General features: G+C 41.7%; 1 protein-coding gene across 1 annotated transcript in view; it reads right to left on the reverse strand.

The window, feature by feature from the left end:
* Positions 1–21,820, reverse strand: part of COL22A1 (collagen type XXII alpha 1 chain) — a 207,546-nt gene that overhangs the window by 33,572 nt on the left and 152,154 nt on the right. Inside the window, exons 39-48 of the mRNA XM_066566730.1 lie at positions 21,419–21,463; positions 19,109–19,186; positions 16,273–16,308; positions 14,857–14,910; positions 5,961–6,005; positions 5,486–5,533; positions 3,548–3,661; positions 3,308–3,361; positions 1,163–1,216; positions 305–358 (exon numbers count right to left, since the gene is read on the reverse strand). Coding sequence (XP_066422827.1) covers positions 305–358; positions 1,163–1,216; positions 3,308–3,361; positions 3,548–3,661; positions 5,486–5,533; positions 5,961–6,005; positions 14,857–14,910; positions 16,273–16,308; positions 19,109–19,186; positions 21,419–21,463 — 582 coding nt within the window. The remainder of the gene's footprint in view (positions 1–304; positions 359–1,162; positions 1,217–3,307; positions 3,362–3,547; positions 3,662–5,485; positions 5,534–5,960; positions 6,006–14,856; positions 14,911–16,272; positions 16,309–19,108; positions 19,187–21,418; positions 21,464–21,820) is intronic.

Below are 21,820 nucleotides of genomic sequence, written 5' to 3' on the forward strand. Positions count from 1 at the left end.
TGCACTAAATAGTCCCTATGGAAGAGTTTTAATCATCATCTTTGTGTTGTATAAAGAGAGCAACTGAAGCTTAGCAACAATTTACAGAATGAGTTGAAGCAATCAGTGGAAAGTGGCCAATGTATTAAATAGCAATTACCATGAGTGGGGAACTCTATCACACTCAGGGGATCATGAGAAACCCACTGGAAAATGCAAATTCACTGCACAGACAGATGGGAATGGTCCTTTCCACCCCATGGAGCTTGCAACACCCTTTATCAGCAAGAAACTACAGGAACATCTTTGCAACAGAGGAACTTACAGGTGGACCAGGGTTTCCAGGAGCCCCTGAGAAGCCAGGCATTCCAGGGTGGCCCTGTGGAATGAAATCAGAGCCTTTCCTTATGCATTAGTCACATATCTACTTTTATAAAAGTTAACTGGTGATTATTATGAAGTAACACCAAATGTCAATTCACAGAGAGCTGGTTATAATAGAATAAAGGCTTTTTAAAGTGAAACCTTGGTTTTCAAAGCATGCATTTCCAAAAATAACATAGTTAAATTTCAGGTGTACTTCTTCCCATGCACTTTTTAGTCTGTGCTAATGGCAGATGAGAGCACAAGACAGGAGGTCAGTTGGGAAACCAAGCCTGTTTAAAATGTCCTAAAAATGTCATTGAAGAGGTGCTGATTTGCACCTTGAACCAGTGACTCAGCTCTTGGCAAAATTAACTGCGAAAGTTTACTCTAATTTAAACCATTCTCATCTTTCCTGTGGCCTCTCAGTCCCTCCTAAAAGAGGTCCTCCTTACATTCACCATCTAAGACAAATAGAGACACTGGCTTTTCCACTCCATAGACACCTGAACTCCTGGAAATCATCTAGGGATTATCCAAGGAAATGAGTAAGGGTTAGGTAATGTAGAGAATGTAATGCATTCAGTCCAGAGGTGAGGAAACAGATGGTACTGGGAGGTTTTTATTGGAGATGAGGATGGAATCTGTAGAGCTATGGTTCACTCTTTGACAGAGCCCATTTGTGGTTTGTCAGTGATGAAGAGCTCCCATCTTCCTCCTGTGCCTCTGAGAACGATGCTCTTGTACAGGCATCACAGGAGTTACTGAGGAAGGACCAATCACAGTGACAGCACTGCTGGAAAGCACACTCTGTTTTTACCTGTTCACCTTTTTCTCCTACTTCCCCAGTCATGCCACGGTCTCCTTTAGCACCCTGGTAATAAAAAAAAGAGCCAATGAAAGTCAATGAGATTCAGTGTTGTGACAGCTTTTTGACCTCTCTCATAAAGCACTTGGACATTCAAGAATAAAACTCAAGAATCAGGACTGAGCCCTCCTTGCCCTCCTCTTAAATTCTTCTCCAGACTTTCACTACCACTGCTGGAGCCAGGAATATATGTGGAAAATGGCCTCTGAGCAGAGCCAGCATAGCTGGTTTTTAATGTTTTATTATCATAAGCATAAAGAGGAATTACACATCCTTAAAGACCAGGCAGGTTATTAGGCACTTCACTAAATCACATCTTGATAAAGAATCATCTGGCCCAACAAAGGTGCCCACACCCTTCAGGGACAACAGCAATAAAACCAGCATTTCTAAGATGCAGCCAGAAAATTCATGCTCAGAAAGTGCTCCCCTCTTTCTCTTTCTATTCTAGAGACACAGGCAGAGACAGAAAGCTCAAATGTGCATGTGTGCATTACCAGTGCTTGGTACATGAGACAAGACACTGAAAATTACTGAGGTAAAGGTGAGCAAGGTGTGAACAATGCAGAGAGCAATAATGAATTGCTGGCCATGGAAATAATACACTGGTTTGCTACCTGAGAGCTAGGAGACAAAGGGGAGAAAGTTGCAATTTATTAATAAAAGAGCTCAAATTCATATGGCCAGAAGGAATGAAGCTGTTCATGAGCAAAGATCTGCAGTTCTACTGCTCTTCTTTCAGAGCAGGACCTAATAGCTTGGTAAGGACAATATACCACAGAGTCAAAAGTGCAGAGCAATTTGGGTCTTCCACTGCAAGGATCCTCCTAAGACATGCAGAAAAGAGTCACAAAGACTGACCTTGTGATTGCTCCTTCTCAGAGGTCTTCAAATACTTTTTTTTTTAATAACTGTTTTTATTGAATTCAAGTTAGACTACTTATCAGTTACTTGATTTTAGTTTATGCACATGTATAGTTTGAAATTTATCCTGTTATTTCACCTGTCAATCCATTTTTCTGCCTAAATCTCTGCTTCCTTAAGAAATATAGGAAAGCAGCAGACGTGGTATGTCTCAGATTGCTTGGCATTTCTGCCAGTTATTGGCTTTATGGGTTACTAATTCTCTTGTAAATTTTATCCTGGAACATACTTTCATTTTGATCAACTCTGTGTTTACTTTCGAGATTGTGCTGCTCTCCCCACCACACTTTTAATTGCAAGATATGAAATTATTTCATGAAACTCTATTAGCTTGTCCTGCACTCTAAAAAGTGCAAATACAAAGATGTTAAAATAGCAGGAGCTATTTTAGACAGTAAGTCAGTAGTGAAAGGATGCCTGGAGGAAACTGTGGCTGATCATTAAATCACCTTACCTCTCCCTCATTGATTTGTTTTGATTTATTTCACATTAGGCAGTTGTAAAGGTTTTAACTGTGGCCAGGCACTGGCATTGTGAGCAGACTGGAGGCAGCCCTCTTTATGAGAAATGCTTGAGATGTGACATTATTGAAATACTTCAAACAATGGAAGTTTTATGGTCACCTATGTCCTAGACCATGAAGCAGCACCATATAGCTAAAAGAAGTTTTTCCTGTATATTTCAGGAAATACTTGGAGTTGTTGGGTAAGACCACCAGGGCAGATGGTGTGTTTGGAGCCTAGCAGCCCATTGCAGCCTTAATTTAAGTGATTCCAGGACATCAGATTCAAAAAGGAGAGGTACAGGCATGGTGGCTACTGCTGAGGCTTTAATTTCTTTCTCACCTAATTTGAGTTGAAACTTACTCTCAAGTCTATCCATCAATGTAATGAAATTCAACACCAAGAATCAGGCCCTTTAGATGTGTCTGCCTGTCTGTGTGTGAATAAAAGGATGGCAGAAGACACTGCTAAAGTGAAACAATCCCTCGTGCCATGGGCAGGGACACCTTTCACTAAACCAAGCTGTTCAAAACTCCATCCAACTTAGCCTTTAACACTTCCAGAGATGGGGCATTCACAACTTCTTTGGGTAACCTGCTCCCAAAATAGTTAGTGTGACTAATTAGTCACAAATAAGCTTTCATCAGACAAGGGAAGAAAACCAACCAACCTTTGGGCCATCGAGCCCAGGTGGGCCTGGAGGACCTCTGGGACCAGCAATCCCCTGCAATGCACAAGAGGTACAGGTAAACACTAGTTTAGTTCATTGAATCCACAGGCCTCTAAAAAGGATTCACCAGGTTGTTGATGAAAAAAAAATTAATCATCTTACAGAGAAACCATCAACCATAGTAACAGAAAAACAAGGTCCCAGCAGATGCAGGCATGGTGACTCCCTCAGCTCTCTTACCGGTTTCCCATCCTGGCCATCTCTCCCTGGTGGTCCTCGCAGACCTCTATCCCCTTTGAAACCTGGGATGCCTGGCAGTCCTGGTGGGCCAGGAGGGCACTCACTGCACACATCCTGGGAGAGAACATGGGAAAACACATCAGCAATAGGCTGCAGGCACTTAGCAGACCCTGTGGACACCCACTATGAATGCAGCACTGTGGTGCTGGTATAATTCTTAAACCTTTGCTGTTTTACCTTAGGATTGGGGTGAATCTGGCTTAAAGAACCAATGAGGGCGGTGTGAAGCAGAGTGAGGGTCAGCAGCTGAGCTCACACCTGCTCCCATGGGAAGTTTCCTATCAGTTCTAGGACCTGATTGGTCACCCAGGATCAGGAAACCAAGGAAAAGCTCTTCCTGATGGGGAGGTCAGGGAGCCTAGAAAGACTATCAAGAAAAACATTGATTTGAATCTACAAGACCACTAGAAGTCTTTGTCTGCTGCAGGCTGAAAGATCTGTGTTACTGCTTAGAGGGCAGGTTTCTAGGGAAAAATCAGGTGCAACACAATGTCAGAAAGGGTTTCTGCAGGAGAAATTATTCAGCAGCCACCTTGGCTAAGGACAACTCATCCAAGGAAGTTTGTGAAGACCAAGTGAATGTCACAGTGTCCTGGCCAAATTTTATCAGGGAGAATCACTACCTCCCTCCTTCCAAACATCTTTGAAGCATGGTCTCAGCAGTCTTTACATTCCAGCTATCCTCAGGAAATTGAATCCATCTATGAAATTTCAATTTCAAAGGCAGACCCCCTTCTGTAAAGGGGGAATCCTGCCCATAAGAGCATAATACAAAACACATCATCAGGTGGAGAGTCAGGAGCCCCTGCTACAACACCCAGCTCTGTCAATAATCTGCTGCAAAACTGTGGGGTAAATTGTCCTTCTGAGTCTCAGTGCCTACATCCACATTTATCTACTTACAGTGTAAGTGCTTGAGAAACACCCATAACAGCAGAGCCCCAATTTCATCTGAGATTTCAAGGTGCTGCTTTCTGTACCAAGCATGGAGTGAAAAAATACCAAGCAGAAAAAATGCACAAATGTGTTTAACCATAATAGAAGCAATGGAAGGAACATCAAAGTGACATCCTTTACCCAAGACTGAGTCTCTTGCTCTTGTCCAGATCAGAAGTCCCAAGCAACACTTTACAGTGAAACCTCCAGAACAATACTGGGGTCCACAAAACAAAGACAGCTCTTCAAAGAAGAGTAATTTCACAGCAGCAATCTTAAAAGGGCCCTTTGGTTAATGTTGTTGGTAAGAGAAGGTAATTTTTTAGTTTATTTCAATCAATAAGAAAAGATTTCTTGCCAGGTTTAAGACAGCTTAAAAAACTCACAACTCAACCCATGTAAATCTATAGAGATTTTTCAGTCAGCACCTATCAAAGACTGACTAATTTATCACAAAATTCTCTACATGGAGAGTAAAGGCAAACAGATTATCACTTTTGAATCACAAGTACTTCTGGGGTTAATTACCTGCATCCTTTTAGATTCACAATGCAAACTAAATTTGCATCCACAACGTCACTGTTGAAGGTGTATGTGAAAAAATCCAGCATTTTATTAAAATGGTTTCCATTTTCTGGTTTAGATAATGTAAATTGATAATGCTTATCTCTCCTTGGAATGCATGCTTCAGAAAGAGCTGAGAAAGTCTTGGAGATGTTATAGAGAACTTTTTAGGTCATTTCACTGCTGGGGAAGGGATTTTCATCTCTACTGTGAGCTCATGTCCCAATGCCAGTGCAAGCAGGAGACTTATGTCTTGAGCTTTGAAAGAGTGTTTAAAGACACCTTTTGCACTTGCAGTTCAGACACTTTCCCATCACAGAGTGTTAGGTCTGAATCAAACAGAGACATAAACTCCCACCCTCATTAAAGGCTGATTACCTTTACCAGGAGATTTATGTCCTCTGGAGTAAGCAGGGGTGGGGAACCCTGTGGAATGAGAAATTCATTACTTCAGGCAATTTTAAGAGGCATCAAGACATAACAATTTTTCCTGAACATGTTCTTGGATTTTCAGTGGTTTTCCTTATCCTGTCTAGGATTCACTGGGCTGAACTTGTACTTCCCACCCTACCCTACCAATGCTTTTCATTGGAACCTGAGATGAGTTCTTGCTGGTACTGTACAGTGGTGCTAAGGAAGTGCCTTTAAAATTCTGGCTTTTATTTACATGCAGAATATCCAGTTGTTCTCATACCATTCCAAAGCCTTCACTAAACCTTTAGTGGGTTTTAGTCTTTTTTCTACTGTTCTACAAAACAACAGTAGAAAAGCACCCAAGTGCACTTCTGAGGTGAGGTGTACAGGTGGAAACTGAGTTAAAAGGAAGATGTAATACAGAAGTGAAGTTACATACAGGTTTTCCAGGAGGTCCTCTTTCCCCTGGATTTCCAGGTACACCCTACAGATCAAGAAAAAGAAAAAAAATGTGAAATTATTACACAATAACCCCCTGGTTGCTCTTGCACTCTGCTGACTGATCTGGACTAGCACACACTTTACTTTCTTCTGCTGAGCAGCACTACTCCTTGCATGAGACAGACAGCAAACTCCTCCAAATATCTGCAACTTGAACATCCTCTCAAACTCTTGCTAAATTCATTTGAGTCACGCAGAGACTGGAATTGCTTTAGCTTGTCTTCTGGTGATAGGAAACACCATGAACTTTACTGGTGTGAAGGATGAAACTTTAAATCTCTGAAGGCACCTGTCAACAAGCAAAATCAATTTGTCTGTTTGGTTGGTTGGTTGGTTGGTTTTTTGTTTGTTGAGGTGTAGTGGTATCAGTTTTCTTGAGATGAAGGCACAGAAGTTACCAGCATTCTCAGAATTTTATGTCCAGAAAGGCAGGATTAGGAAAAGGGACAACCTTCACCCCTCAGCATGCATCTCTAACATGTCATTTACAAGGAATTAAGTTTGTTAAAAACAAAACAAAAACCATGTCTAAAAATTTTTGTAAAATCTTTGCATAAAGTAATGCTCACTTGGGAAACCAAATACTTTGAACAAGACAGTTGGCCACGGCTCAGATGGTGACAATAATCTGTACTGTGAGGATCCTTGCAGTTTTGAGGATACTTGGTGACATTTCCCCAAACCATTTTCTGCTGAATTCCTGTATCCACCTGGTCCATCACCCTGTGTCATCACTCAAGCAAGTGCATGTTCTATTCATACTGAGCACCTTAAAGAGTATACAAAATTTACCAAATACAAAAGCTGTCCTACCTGATCATTTTTGTTTCTAAAGGAACAGTTTCTACAGACCATCTAAAAAGATCTTATTTGTGTTCAGCTTTGTTGATTCGGCAGAAGTCCCACATGGGGTTTTCTCTGGGATGGTTCCAGATTTGCCACCCGGGATGTTCATAGAGTCATAGAAAGGTTTGGGTTGGAAGGGACCTTCAAGACCATCTAAATTCAAACCCCTGCCATGGGCAGGGACACCTTCTACTAGACCAGGTTGCTCTGAGCCCCATCCAACTTGACCTTGAACACTTCCAGGGATGGAGCATCCAAGGCTCCTCTGGGCAACCTGTGTGCCAGTGTTTCACCAACCTCACAGTAAAGAACTTCTTCCATATATCTATTTTGAACCTACTTTCTTCCAGTTTGAAGCCATTACCCCTTTTACTGCCACTCCCCTTGTGTGGCAAGAAAAAGGTTGAAAGTGGAAGATCTAATGAGAAGGGAAAAACAGAGTTGTTTTCACTAAAGATAACCTTGCAGCTGGAGGATGCTAAGAATATGCAGTGTGGAAAATTTCACATGTTGTGTTTTCTTTGGGTTGTTTTCTGTCTGTCCTGAAAAATGGAAGTTTTATAGAAGACAACAGAATGCTGTAAAAAACTTAAAAGGCATTCCTCACAGGTTGGGGCCTCCCTGCTGGGAGAAGGAGAGATAAGGAGCTTTGAGGCTACCCTGAGCAATTTTTGCCCCTGCTAAGATGGAATAAACTTAGCAATGCATATGTCTCCATTCTTCCAGAGTGGTAATGGAATAAATCTATTCTTTACACTTCAGCTCTGGATTTTGGCTGTCTTGGTTACCTCTAGTTCTCACACTTGGTCCAAAGTACTTCTCCATCTTTCTTCAAGGCTCCCTTCAGGTACTTGAAGACCACAAACAGGTCATCCTGAAGCCTTCACTTTTCCAGTGAAAAAATTCTCTCAACCCAATTCTCTCCTACTCCCAATTCTCTCCACCTTTCCTTGTAAGAGAGTTGCTCTATCCCTTCAGTTGCCTTGGTGGCCCCCTCTGGACTCTCTCTAACAGTTCCACATCCTTCCTGTGCTGTGGGACCCCAGAGCTGGACACAGCACTGCAGGTGGGGTCTCACCAGAGTGGAGTAGAGAGGTACAATCCCCTCCCTTCACCTCTTGGCCACACTGGTTTTGATACAGCCCAGGACTCAATTAGCTTTTTGGGCTGCATCAACATCTGGATGCTGATCAAAGTACAAGTAGTGGCTTTCAATCAGTCTAGGCTCAGCAGGATTTTCTCTTTGAGACTATCTAGTCTTTCCATATGGAAAGTTCCTTTAAAATTTGGTCAAATGCTTAGCCAAGAAGGGCACTGGGTGTTCTTTCTGCCACCTTGTCTCAGGTTATTCAGTTTTGTCAATCAGTTCCTTGCATTATTTACACCAACAACCAGATGGGGACATGGGGATCAATGACTGAAGAGCACTGTGTGTCATGATACACCACAATTGTAGCTACAGGGCAAACTAGAATTTCATCCTTGAGTCTCACTTAGTACTTAAATCCTGTATGTCTTGCTAGAGGAGAGAAAAAATGGAAAAATATATCAATTATCTTTTTCTATGTCCACATTAAATGCTTCTGGATGAGCAACAACCCTTCAATTACCTTGAGATTCTCAGAGACAAAAATTAAACACACACTGATACGGACCTAAAGTGGAGCTGAAGTAGTACTGAAGTTCATGGATGAACTCTTGTTTCCTGAGGAACTAAACCTTCTGCAGGTGAGAACAAAGAGAAGATAATGTCTGAAGAAGATGTTTAGATCACATTTCTCCCCAGAAGTCCTTCTGGGGAATTCAGTAAATATAAGTGACCATTTTAGTCATTTATAGCTTTCCTTCTTCCACATAATTTCAAGGTGAATCTAGAGAACTGTGTATTATTCCCAAAGTCCCTTCCCTTTCACAGATGCTGTCAGGTCATGCTTTTGGCATCTTCTACACTGTGTTCTCAGCCACCTCTGCAAATGGGAAGAAGGATGGCTAAATAACAATTACACAGATCTTATATTCCCAGACCTACTTTGTTCAGGAGGACTCACACAGAACTTGCTCTAAAAAGTGTGATGCAAAGCAAAAACTTGAGCCATGAGAATAATCCTGGATCAGAAAGCAAGACAGAAAAGACAGTTCAGAAATGTCTTTCATGCTGACTAGTAGCACAGCTATAAATATATGCCATAGGGCTCAGTGACAGCCTTCTGCTTTGGGATTTGAAATATGAACATGGCAGTAGTGGTGTAATCTGAGTATTTAAAGATCTTTTAAAAAAAGAATATAGGAAAAGACTTCTTAGTTATGTGAAAAGACACACAAGAAGAGAGTGAATAAAATGGAAATCCTCAGAAAGGATTAAGCACAGCTATCATGCCCACATGTCATTAGAGTGCCTTGAGACAAAAAGGGATGAACCCATTTTCTTGCACACTGTATGATGTGGAGCTGGTGATGTCTCCAAAAGGGTGGAAATGAGACAGGAAAAGAGATTAAGCTCTGTGCCATGGCTGACAAACCTGAAAAAAACCCTGAATCCCCAGGAAAACTTCCCAGAAAAATTGAAAGGTACAAGATTGCAAACAGAGAATGTCCATTGAAGAATGCTTTTGTGAGCCAAACTGAACAAACCAGATGTAGCTGATGGCACTTCAGCATGGTGCATTATCAGAGAACAGGCCAATGGAAGCAGAGTCAAAAGCAGAGGAAGTATTGCTGGTCTGTAGAGGCCTGGAGTTAGAAAAGGCTGACAAAACCAGACAAGCTACAAACACAGAATTACAAAATATCCTGGGTTGTAAGGAACCCACAAAAAATTAAGTCCAGCTCCTGGTCTTGCACAGGACAATCCCAAGAATCACATCAGGTGCCTGAGAGCATTGTCCAAATGCTCCTTGAACTCTGTCAGTCTTGGTGCTGTAACCACTTGCCTGGGGATCCTGTTCCAGTGTCTGGCCACTATCTGGATGAAGAACCTTTTCCTAATATCCAACCTAAACTTCCCCTGATGCAGCTTCATATTGCTCAGAGCAGAATGAAAATATTAGAATGAAGACATGGAAGTTAAAACTGCATCTGACAAGCTAATAGGGAGGGAACTGGAAAAGAGAAAGCCAGAAAATTCAGAGAAAAGGAAATTAGTCTGACCAAAAAACTGCATGGCACAGAAAATAAACGCTGCTAACACGATGTGGGAAAATGCACAGACCCAAATAGCAACCAGTGCTGGAAAACTCAAAAAGTTTGAACACTTTCAGGAGATTGCAGCCAAGAGTGGCTGGCACAAAGCAGAACATCCAATGAGTGGTAGAGCACACCAGTACAGGGAAAAGATGTCAGCCACGAGGAGGTGGGATGCACAGTATCCAGAATATCAGTCTGCAAAATCTGACACACAGGAATTTAAATGGGAACTGATGGAAACTGTGTTGCTGATAATGCTAAAAAACAATATTTAGCTTAGTTGGTTGGCAAATGGTGCTAATTATGCCAAGGATGTGGGTTTGATCCCCCCATGGCCCATTCACTCCAGACTTGGACTCGATGAGCCTTGTGGGTCCCTTCCAATTCAGAATACACTGTGATTCTGAATTATATACCTGTGCAGTTAATAGACAAAATCCTATGATGGGGAAAATGATGCTCAGGTCAGTGGTACATGTGAAAATACTTAAAGAAAGTCTGTAAGGAAACATAAGTGTATAGGGGAAGTGTGTCAGTCACACAGGCATATGGTGGGATAGTTCTATTACAAGACTGAAAATTATACTTGAAATGCAATATCTTAAATCAGTTATATGTCACAGCAATAAACAGACAATAGGTGGGTTAATAAGTATACCGTGGTTTGGGGTGTAAGTACCCCAAACACCAAGGCTCCTTGGAACTGTCCTTCTAACAGGATGGGAAAATCAACCTCAGAACAGCAAACTCTGCTTTTCAAATCCATTGGCAGTAATTTATGCATCCACAAAGGTTTTGCAATTATGAAAGCAAATGCAGGGGGAAGATGAACTTCCTGGTAATGCTGGAACTTAGTTACCATAAATAATTAACCTAATTAAAAAGTGATTAATTCAGTGTTTATGTTTATTCAAATTATCATAATCAAAATACAGAAAGATCCTATTAAACAGGTGCCCCCACTGTTAATAGGAGGATAAGAAAATATCTCATTCAGATTGTTTCCTAATCTAAGGACACTAAATAGGTGTGTTGAACAGAAACATTTTATCTCCCAGCAGACAGGCAGGGGAGAACAGATGATTCCCACACCAAGAAGTGTAAGAGTGGCTGGCCAGAAAGTGTCTGCTCCTTTAGGGGTATCTGGTCAAGAACCTTTTGAATTCAACAAAGGAAGAGAAGGAGAAAGTCATAAATTAGAATGTCAAGGACACAAACCTGACCAAAAAAAGATGGCAGTGATAGGAAGCAAACCTGGACACTCACACTAATTGATCAAGGCATGTGGAAATATGAGGAGGCTTACTGCAGCAAGGTTACCTCATCCAGGACCTTGTCAGCTGGGAAATTAAGGGAAAAGGAAGAAATCAGAAACTAAATTTTCCAAGACACGCAGACCTAAGAAGAAGCAGATCTTATCACTGGCAGTAACTGATGGGCCATCAAAAACCACAGACTGCACTTGCTGGGAGAGCAATCTGGACCTTGCAAGTGATCAGATTGTAAAGTGGGGGACCATGAACTGGGCGGGATGAGGGACTGATAGAGCTGGGGAGATGCATGAGGGGCTGTGCAGGGGGAGAGAGAGGAACAAACAAACAGAGGGTAGACACAAAAGGGTATAAAAGGGGCTGGTAAGCCAGAGCTGGCTGAGCATTTGTTTGGCTGAGCCCTGCACCTGCCCACCGCGGCTTGTCCTGTCATTTTACACCTTCTAATAAACCATTTCATAGAATCATGGCATGGCTTGGGTTGAAAGGACCTGAAATACCATCTCATTCCAAGCCCCTGCCATGGGCAGGACACTTTCCACTGGACCAGGTTGCCCCAAGCCCCACCCAACATGGCCTTGAGCACTTCCAGGGATGGGACAGCCACAGCTTCTCTGGGCATTCTGCTCCAGTGCTTCACTCCATGCACAGTTAAGAATTTCCTCCATACATCAAATTTAACCAGGCAGGAGGGACCTGCTCTGCAGCAGCTGGAGGAGACAGCACTGCATATAACATCACTGAATATGTAGACATCCTTTTTTAATTCTCAGACTAGGAGATTGGCCAACTTCCCCAACAGAAGGTACTACAGGCTACACTATTTTAATGCTTGATACAGGAATACGGACAGATTAAAATGTGATTTGGATTTTTTTTTTTTTTGAAAAGCAAGAGAAAGTGATTTTTTTAAGTGACTGAGGTCCTTAAAGTAGGCACAATGTGTAGTAGTTCTGTTATGGAAAAAAGTAGTCATATTATTAGGGAAAATGAACCTAAAAAAAAGCACACTTTTCAGGCTTTAAGAATTGGAGCTTTGGTTAATCAGAAAAAAAAAAGCAAATTTAAAGACAAGAATATTATATATATGGAAGAAGACAACATGTCCCAAATTTGTTGCAGAAAAAGATAATTTGTAGGGAATTATGGACACAATGAACTCTAGAGGACAAAAAAATAGCAAGGCTTTTTCTAAGAGGAACAGAACAAGGCCAAAGCAGCACAATTGTATTGTTAACCTAGGCAAGTATCTTCAAAACCTAAATTTTAATAAAAAAGACACTGTCCTGAGAACTCTTGATATTAGATTGAGTAGCCAACAGATGTTTCAAAAGGTGACTTCGGGCTATCCCAAAAAATATGACACATGCTTTTAGGGGACCAGAAAGAATCCAGAAGGTAGTTATGTAAAAAAACCTCTATTTATTCACCAGTGGGAGAGAATTCTGGCCAAAGCTATTGCAAAAACAGCATTGACTCTTTCATCTCCCTAAATGCAGTTGTAAATCTGATTTACTATATCAGAGAATGCAACTGATAGCAGGCATTTACACATGCATCTGATGAGTTTGCAATTGGAAAAATAATTCAGAGAGTAACTCGATGTATGTAAATGTGATTTAAAAGAAGTTTCCAGTCTCAAAAAAAACCATGGAATACATTTGCAAAGGCCACAGCAAAGTACAAGACACTGAGGCAAGTCATTCAGGCAATTAACACTGCATGGCTTGGGAGTTGCATGGCAAATTCATATTAGCAATTCAAATTGGAGCTTTCCTATCCAATGATATCCTGTTTGAACACAGCAGAGTACAAAAATGGACATGTTTCAGAGGATACAGGAACACTGCATTGGCACACAGGAGTGCAGAAGCAGAACAAAAAGTTCCTTATGCTAGTTAAATAAAGATAGAGATCAGGGAACTGCAAATGCATGATCTTGTCAAAATAGGTTATCCCTGCTGACACACCAAGAAATGTTGGAATGCGCCCTGTACCTCCAATTATACCTCCTGAAACACAGACAGAATGGTATAACAAGTGATCAGACAATACAGAAAGGTTCTAAAAGACATATTGATTGCAATTAAAGCAGTGAGTGTAATAGAGAATATGTTTTATAAGTAGCCTGAGGAATGTCTGTGTTTGGATTAATTTTCTTCAGGGAAAAGAAAAATGTAAAGACCTCAGTGCTGCATCTCAAAGAGTTGACCAGCCAATGCTGATCTGAGCAGAGCCAGAAAGAGACTCCAAAAAGCTGCCTCAGGTACTCTTCTTACACAGTTCAGCTCTAACAAACCCATCTATCCTATCTCCTGTTCAAAACATCTTCATTTCAAATTTCAAACATCTGAGGCAAGGGGATGAGATCTAGGGACAAGCTGCAGGACACAATCAATCCCAAATCTCTGGCTGCCCAGGGACACAAGGGACCATTTCAGCTATTATGGGCTCTGGAAGAAAACCCTGGCTCAATCCTTTGTCTTGTGACAAAGTATAGAGTCAGAGAATCTTTGAATGGTTTGGGTTGGAAAGGGTCATAAAGATCATCCAGTTTCAAACTTGTGCCATAGGCAGGGACACCTTCCACTATCCCAGGCTGCTCAGAGCCCCATCCAGCCTGGCCTGGAACACTTCCAGGGATGAGGCACCCACAACCCCTCTAGGAATAAGTAGGTGGGAAGAAAACAAGACCTTCTTTCCACAATAAAGGACCTCCTTTAGGCCACCTGATGGATGTCAGTAAAGCCACACCAGGGCTGGAAAGTGCTTGCTGTGGAGCTGGTGAGAGCTGGTACTCATTTCAGACACGACAGCATCACTGAGCAGCACTGAGAAGGAGAGTTCCAGGAGGTCACTTCCCCCTCTCCACAGTGTTCCCTTAAACCCAAAGATCAAGCCCTTCCAAATCTTCAGAGGCTCCTTCAGAGGACTGGTTTCCACATCACAGAGGAAAAAAAAAATTCTCCTCCTTCTGATGCAGCACTGAAGTGGAAGCAGGCAGAGAGAGGGGCCAGCTTTCCAGCTGGGAGTCTGCCATGTTCCTCTCTGCTCCTCAGTTCCATGACTCACCCCTGAGACAGTGGGAGCACAATGCACCAAGAGGTTAAAATGTCCTCAAAAATGCACAATAGCAGCAGCAAAATGAACTCACAGAGAACTTAACAGCTGTGGCCCTGTTTTAACAGAAAGGGTACTTATCTCAGTGGATTCTAAGAAGTTCCTAGACAGCCTAACCACCATCCTTTTCCAGTGTGGGATCTTTCCCCAGTGTATGCTGCCAAGTCCCTTCTCCAGTGTCATTTTAAAGTGGTTCAGTGATGAACCCCACTTTCCTTGAAGCAATCCTCCTCATTCCAACTGTTTTCCTCTTTGACATCCTGAGTTGTAAGAGCTCCACTTCTGCAAATCATGTCCCTTGGACAATCCTAGTAACACTCAGAGACTGCAGTTGATTATCAGCACAAATTTTTAAGGAAATTAGATGCAAGCACTGACCAGCTTCTTGACCACTTACACTTTAATTTTACTTACATCCTGGCCAGGAGGCCCCTGTGGTCCAGGGATCCCAGGCACACCACGGGGACCCTGAGAGGGAGAGAACAGACAAACCCAGTAGTGTGAGCAGTATTTATGAGATGCTTCTTAGCTGAAGAGAAGAAATCCTTAACCTAATAGTAATTGGTGGAAAAAATTAACCAGCACCTACTAACTATGAGAGAGTTTAAGAAAAAATATAATTACAGTTCACACTGCACTATCCTGATATCAATAATTTCTGTGCCTCAAGGGACTTCATGTGCATCACTAAAGTCAAGCTTCCCATACATTGATTGGAGAGGTATTAATGACTCTTTACAGGAGGTGGGTTTTTGAACAGAGAGAAAATATGCCTGAGCACAGGACAGTAGAGGAGAAAAGAAGGTCCATTTCTGTCACTGTCATATTTTCTGAAAAATCCCCTTGCCCAGGATTCTTCTCCTGGGAAGCTGAGAAGCCTCAGAGAAAAAGGAAAAACAATAATTATCTCATTTTGCTTCTCCTGTGTTTTGCTGCTTTGGAATGTGGTTTGGAGATTGTTTATCCAACAAACAGCTGGTTGGTTGATTGGTTTCATGTGAATTGTTTTTACTTAATGACCAATCACTGCCCGGCTGTGGCAGTACTCTGAAGAGATCATGAGTTTTTCATTAGTATCTTGTTAAGCCTTCTGTATCTATCCTTTCTCTATTCTTTAGTAGAGTTTTAGTATAGCACTCTTTAATATAATATAAGTACATAAAATAATAAATTAGCCTTTTAAGAACATGGAGTTAGATTCATTATTTCCTTCCTGCCACGGGGACTCTGAAAATAGCACACATCTTCTCAGTTCCAGGCTATCACTCTGCTAGGACTGGCTGTTGTGCTGGAAATTCAGGCCAGTGTCTACTGAGACCATGGTACACAGTTGTTTGTGCCACACCTTGATTGGGTTGCATCCTTGAATGGATTGCATCCTTGAAAAACTGAATGTTGAGGGACTAAAGTGTGTTTGGTGAATACTGAAATCTGTAAGATTTAAGTAAGAAAAATGTTCTAAAATGGTTTCTTTTAAACCTTTGAGGCCTTGGCTATAAGAAATATGCCTTGAATTATGTGCCTTAAAATAATTTTTTGAAAGAAGGGTGAAGCAAGTCACTCATTATTTCTCTTTTAGGACTACTAGACACATAAGGAAACATTTCCACCAGGCCAAGGCTTTTGATCAACTCTTTCTCACAACTCAATATAGCAGACAAGTACCTGGTAATACACAGAAGTTCTGATGGATCAGCCACCCTATGACCATTCCTTGAGCAAAACCAAAGCAATTATATCTGCCCTCATGAAATGACTGGCAAAAAAGATAATTAGTATGGTTTCCCCCACCCCAAAGAATTTGGGTATAGCTAGAAAGACATACTGTACCAGTGACCCTTTGTCTCCTGGGGGTCCTGCAGGGCCCTACAAACAGAAAAGACACAGCAATCAAAACTTTAAATTCTCATTTAGCAGGGTGGGTGCTGCATTAAGGCATTTTTCTCTGCTCTGGACTGTGTGCTGCACTCCTGAGTGTGGATGTGTGTGCACTGTGCCCATGGACAATCCATGCTCCTGGCTGGGTCTGGAGACACAGAACCACAGAATCCACACATCCCTGGGGCTGGGACAGGACAACTGCCCCAGGCTCTGAAGACCACCACATTCAGCCACCTCTTAGACAAGGAAAAACATCCCACAGGACTTCTGTGCTCTTTAATTTAGGTCAAAGTAGGGGGAGGGCATGTGCATGCTGTTTGTTTGGGGATGCAAAGTAGTGGGCATGTGCATGCTGTTTGTTTGGGGATGCAACTTAAAATGTGCAGCTGAGTAGAGGGAGCCCCTGGCAGGTACCCACTTCTACAGGAACACCACAGAAGTGCTGCAGTGCCATATCCATCATGGGTGACTCAATCTGGTATTCCAAACACACCCAAAACAAGGCTTGAATAAATTGGCCACCACTATAACTCCTCTCTCCTTCTGCTTTCTGTTTCAGGCACAGTGTCTCCACGGAAGAAGACACCTTAGTGCATGTTAAAGAAATGGCTTAATGCATAATTTAATTAATGCCCACAAGGCAAGACAGGGCAAAATTGAAATCTTTCTACTTATACTGTGCATCCGTGCATTAGGCAGCTTCAGCATATGCATGTGAATTCACCCCAGTTTTCCAAGCTGTCCCCTACTCTGTTGGAAGCACACACTCTGCTAATGCTCAAGTTTATGGCTCAGTGTTATGTAAATTGTAACTCAATACTTCAGCAGATAAGATAAAAAAAAAATCCTCATCTATATATACTTTTTGTGCAAGGAGCAAAGCTGAGAGAGGTTAAGGGCAGAGGAGGAAACAGGGTGAGGATTCCAATTAAAAAGAATTGTTGGCTCTCAGCTCTGAAGCTGAAGTATTATAAACACAATTTTGTCACATTGCTGAAAAGAGTAGAGGCTGATGTCTTTAATTCAGTATGCAATATGCACTGAAGCAACTCCACTGATTTTATTCTGGTTTTTTTTTTTTTTTTTTTTACTGTGGGATTCAGTCTTTGTACAGTCTGCTAGATTCAAGGTTGTACAGAGTTTTTTTTTTCCAATTCCAGTCTTTGCACTGGAGCTGAGGTTATGATGAATCTATACTGGAAAAAAACCCATCATAAAAGTGGTTTGGTTGTTGTTTTGTTGGGTTTTTTTTTCTTTTTTTAAAGAGGCATTTAGTAAAGCAAATTAAAGAAATAAAACATATCATTTGAGAACAGTGTGGTGTGTAGGTGGCTACACATCCTGACAGTGGGCAAATAATGAAGACACTGAAAAAACCAATCTTCTGGTGTGAGACAAGAGATGTCTGCATTTGGAGTCAAGTCCTTAGTCATTTGTGTTTAGGGAGATGAGGATGCTAAACCCCCAATGAAGAACAACTTTGTCATCCTGTATACATCAGGATGCAGACATGAACTCATCTAGCCCTGGACTGAATCTAAAAATCTGTAATCAAAGACTATCCACTAGCTAGTGATTTTCAAACAAGCCAGATACTCATTTGTTACTTTAATTTCATTAATGGCTGAACATTGAGAAGTGCGAGAACACCACTGTTCCTTAGATAAATCATAGATAAATCTATAGATCCTCAGATAAATCAAAGGACATCCAGGAAACCTGCAGTGATTGGTAACTCTGTGAGGACCATAAAAGCCATGATACAATCTCAGTGTGAAACAGGACCAACCCTGTCTGTTCTAACTCAGAATTCAGCTTAGTAAAAGCAAATATTAAGTGGGCATACACCTCAGAAAACCAGATTTTTCAACTCATTACTCAGGAATATGACTTATCCCTTCAAGGCAAGTTCCTATACTAATTGGGACATTTATATCTAGATAGACAGAGCACTAATAACCAAACATTGATGATTGGTCCAGGATCATGGCATGCATGAGGTATTGCAAAAGAATGCAAGGGCTCAGATGTCCTCTTGCAATTACAGCCAGAAATAGCATTTGCTTCCTCCTAAACATATTTCACAAGCAAATTCAGTGCATACCTGGAGGTCTCTGAGCAGGACTACTGCCAGAGCACTGCCAAATCCCCCTCATTTCTAGAGGAGTTGTAGATGACAAGTATTGGAGTGATCAAAGCCCAGCAACAGGAAAATCCAAATTTTCTGAGCAGACTCCCATATACACCATGTGACCAACTGATAGTCAGGAGGGCAGAGCTGGATAAAGTCAAACCTTCCAAACATTTGGGGGAAATTATGGGCAGGAGGCCCCTCTTGGAACATAGCAGTTTAAGCAATCTGATTTTTTATTTTGCTATTGGAGTGTCACTATGTCACTGATGTGGGCATGTGTGCCACACTCATCCCTTCCAACAGGGTTCATACAACAGCAAGGTTGTGTCTGTGCAGGAGACCAGAACTGCTCCCTTGGCACAGATCTCCTCTCACATCCACAGCAGTGTGCCAGGATGATGCACAAAATTCAGGAGTGACAGTCCTGACAAAATTCAGGAGTGACATCAATCAATGCCAGAGCACTTTTAGCCCTCATAGCAGACATGTGACACGTGAGCCACAAATGGCAGCCTCTGAACTCTTCTGGAATCTGCACCTTCAGAAGGCAAAATGTCCCACAGGCTCTCAGCACAGCTGAGCACAGGCAATGCAGGTGGCAATGCCTGATTTTTCACCTCATGGTATGCTGCAGCAGGACCTGCTACTTACAGGGGGTCCAGCCAGGCCAATTCCTGGCACTCCTCTGTCTCCTGGCTGTCCAGGGAGGCCAGGAGCTCCCCTCTCACCCTGAAATAAAGGAAAGAGTTAAAAGCTTTGTGCACTGATGAGAAAATGTGCTGAAATGCAAGCAGGTGGTACACCAGAATGTCACATGAGTACATCTGGTCCTGATCCTGCCCACAGAGGGACAGCATGTGGCAGCATGGGGACATGGCACAGTTGCTGTCTCATCATGCCATTAAAGTGTCCTTTTCTCCCACAGGGGCCCCAGCCCCGCTCTGCAGGCTCAGAGTGCTCCCATCACATCACAGAACTGAGGGCAAACACAATCTTTGTGTGTGTGTTCATTTATTTTAGTGCACTGCATCAAATTTTAGGCATTTCACAGAACCACCAAGGTTGGAAGAGACCTTCAGGACCAGCTTGTCCCGACCACCAGCCCAGCAGCACCTCAGTCACCCCAAACCAAACCCCCAAGAGCCACATCCAGAACCAGGGATTTCAGCAGGGTAGCAGGGACTTTCCTGGGCTTGGGGAAGCACCAAGCACCACAAATCACTTTTCTCTCTCTGTGCTTCTGTGGTAAAAGGCTAAGGCACAAAAATTGCTGAACATAGATCATATATCAGAGGAAGACAGGATTAGGGAATTTTTGCTGCATCTTAATACTCTCCTGTCCTTTACCAACATAGGCCTGCTCACAGAAGTGTATGAAATTACTTTGGTAAAACAGAAGTCAACACTTCAACCACTCTCTCTCAAGCACTTTATTAGAAAAGGAGAGCCTTCCCTTCTAAAACACAGATTTTCAAAGTGAATAAACATGAATAGCACAGAAAACAGCTTGACATTGTTCAATGTACAATGCAGACAGAGGGCTAAGAAAGAATTCAGCTGTAAGGCTTTAATTTAACATCTGTTTTCTAGTTATAGGGAGAAATCAATAAGATTTTTATGGATTGCATTGCAGTTGGGAGATTTGGTCTCACGTTGGCAGTAGATTTATAACAATCAATCTTATTTATGCTATTTATTATGACATTTTTTCTAGCTATATAGAAGCATGATAGAAAAATTGTTACCTGTGGATTCTGCCCACTCAAAATTAAATCTGCAATATCTCCTATTTTTCCCTTTTCTTGCTTTCTTCTTAAGCTAATCTTTTACAACAAAGAAATAATACTGCAAGGCCACTGAGGAAAAATGCATTCTGATTAGTTCAAACACTCCACACATCCCTTATCAGTTATTTTATTCAAAAAGATAATTTTAATACAAAAATTTCAATAGTATTTTCCCCACATACAATTAAGACTTTTATCATCTTCTGTTGCTATTGAATAGAATACTTAATGAGATTTCTTTTAGTGTTTTTTTTCCTGACTTTTATATTAATTCCCAGTCTATTAGTGTATGTCTGTGTAGGTGTAGGTCTGTGTTCTGAAGTGTCAAAGATATATAGAAAAGACTACAATGCATTTGTACAAAATGCATCAAAACTAAAAAAAAAAATCATAGCAGTTTGGTTGTTTCAAAAATATGGGACATAGATGGATTGGGTCTCATACTCCTATAATCCTGCTTTTATCATTTACAGAATCTTTTTCAACACCAGATTCTTCTTCCAGTCCACATCAGAAAGTGGTCATTTTGAAGAGGACAATTTCTGAAATGTCTGATTAAATCTTCAAGCACAAAAATCAAAGATTTTTGCTGTTTTATTACTTTCTCTCTTTTCTGTGTGCTTAAAAGGGAATAAACATTACTTTCAGCAGAAGTTAGTATCATCAACTTCTTCAACTAGCCAGTCTGTGCCTCAATACAGGAGGGGAAACTAGGACTACCTGGTTCTACTGGAAAATAATTAATGTCCTCCTTGAAGAGAGGTGAAGGGAATGAGGGCTAGGGAAAAGTTCTCTTTGAGGGCTGACAGGTGGTCCTGAGAGCAGATCACCCCTGAGCCATGCAGAGTCTCCCTGGTTGTGTGGATTAAAGGGTCTCAGTCCCAGTTTCCCTGAAAAAGTGTGCACTGAGACCTCCACCTGTGATGAATTCTTATAGTGCTGGAAGGTACTTTAAATGTGGAAAGTGAACACAGCTAATTCATAGCTGAGTATTTACATCCACAGAGATGCTGGAATAATAAAGAAAGGAATCCTCTAGAAGGTAAGAAATGCATTTTTGAGTCAGAGCTTTGCAAACTCTATTTTCCAGTGGAAAACAGACTATGTTTGCACCATGTTCTTTTCCCCAGTTCAGGTGATTAAGATGGGCAGTCCATATGAAGTCCATCCTCACCTTATGTCCAAAGGGTCCTGGCAAGCCTGGTGGTCCTCTTTCCCCCTAAAGTGACAAAAGCAAACCAAGAAAACAGTCACCATCCAGCCAAACAAGAGCCTTTGCTATAGTCAAGGCAGCAATTCTCCCATCCCTGCCCTCCTGAGCTCACACTGTCCTGGCAATCTTTTACTGACAACATGTAACCAACTTAAACAATCTTCTAATTGGGCAAGAATTAAAAGCTTTTAGGGAACTTCCATCAAGTTAATAATTTTTGTACTAGTCACAAGGACAATCGCTACTCCTTGTGGAGGTCTCTGTTTTCAATGTAAATTTCAGAAATAAATCTTCAGTTCTCTCTGACTTTTTTTTTTTATGCACAGGTGAGATCTGGAGCATATTCCACAGGCAGGCCTTCCA

The sequence above is a fragment of the Molothrus aeneus genome, chromosome 1 (assembly GCF_037042795.1).
Source record: "Molothrus aeneus isolate 106 chromosome 1, BPBGC_Maene_1.0, whole genome shotgun sequence".
Taxonomy (NCBI): Eukaryota; Metazoa; Chordata; class Aves; order Passeriformes; family Icteridae; genus Molothrus; species Molothrus aeneus.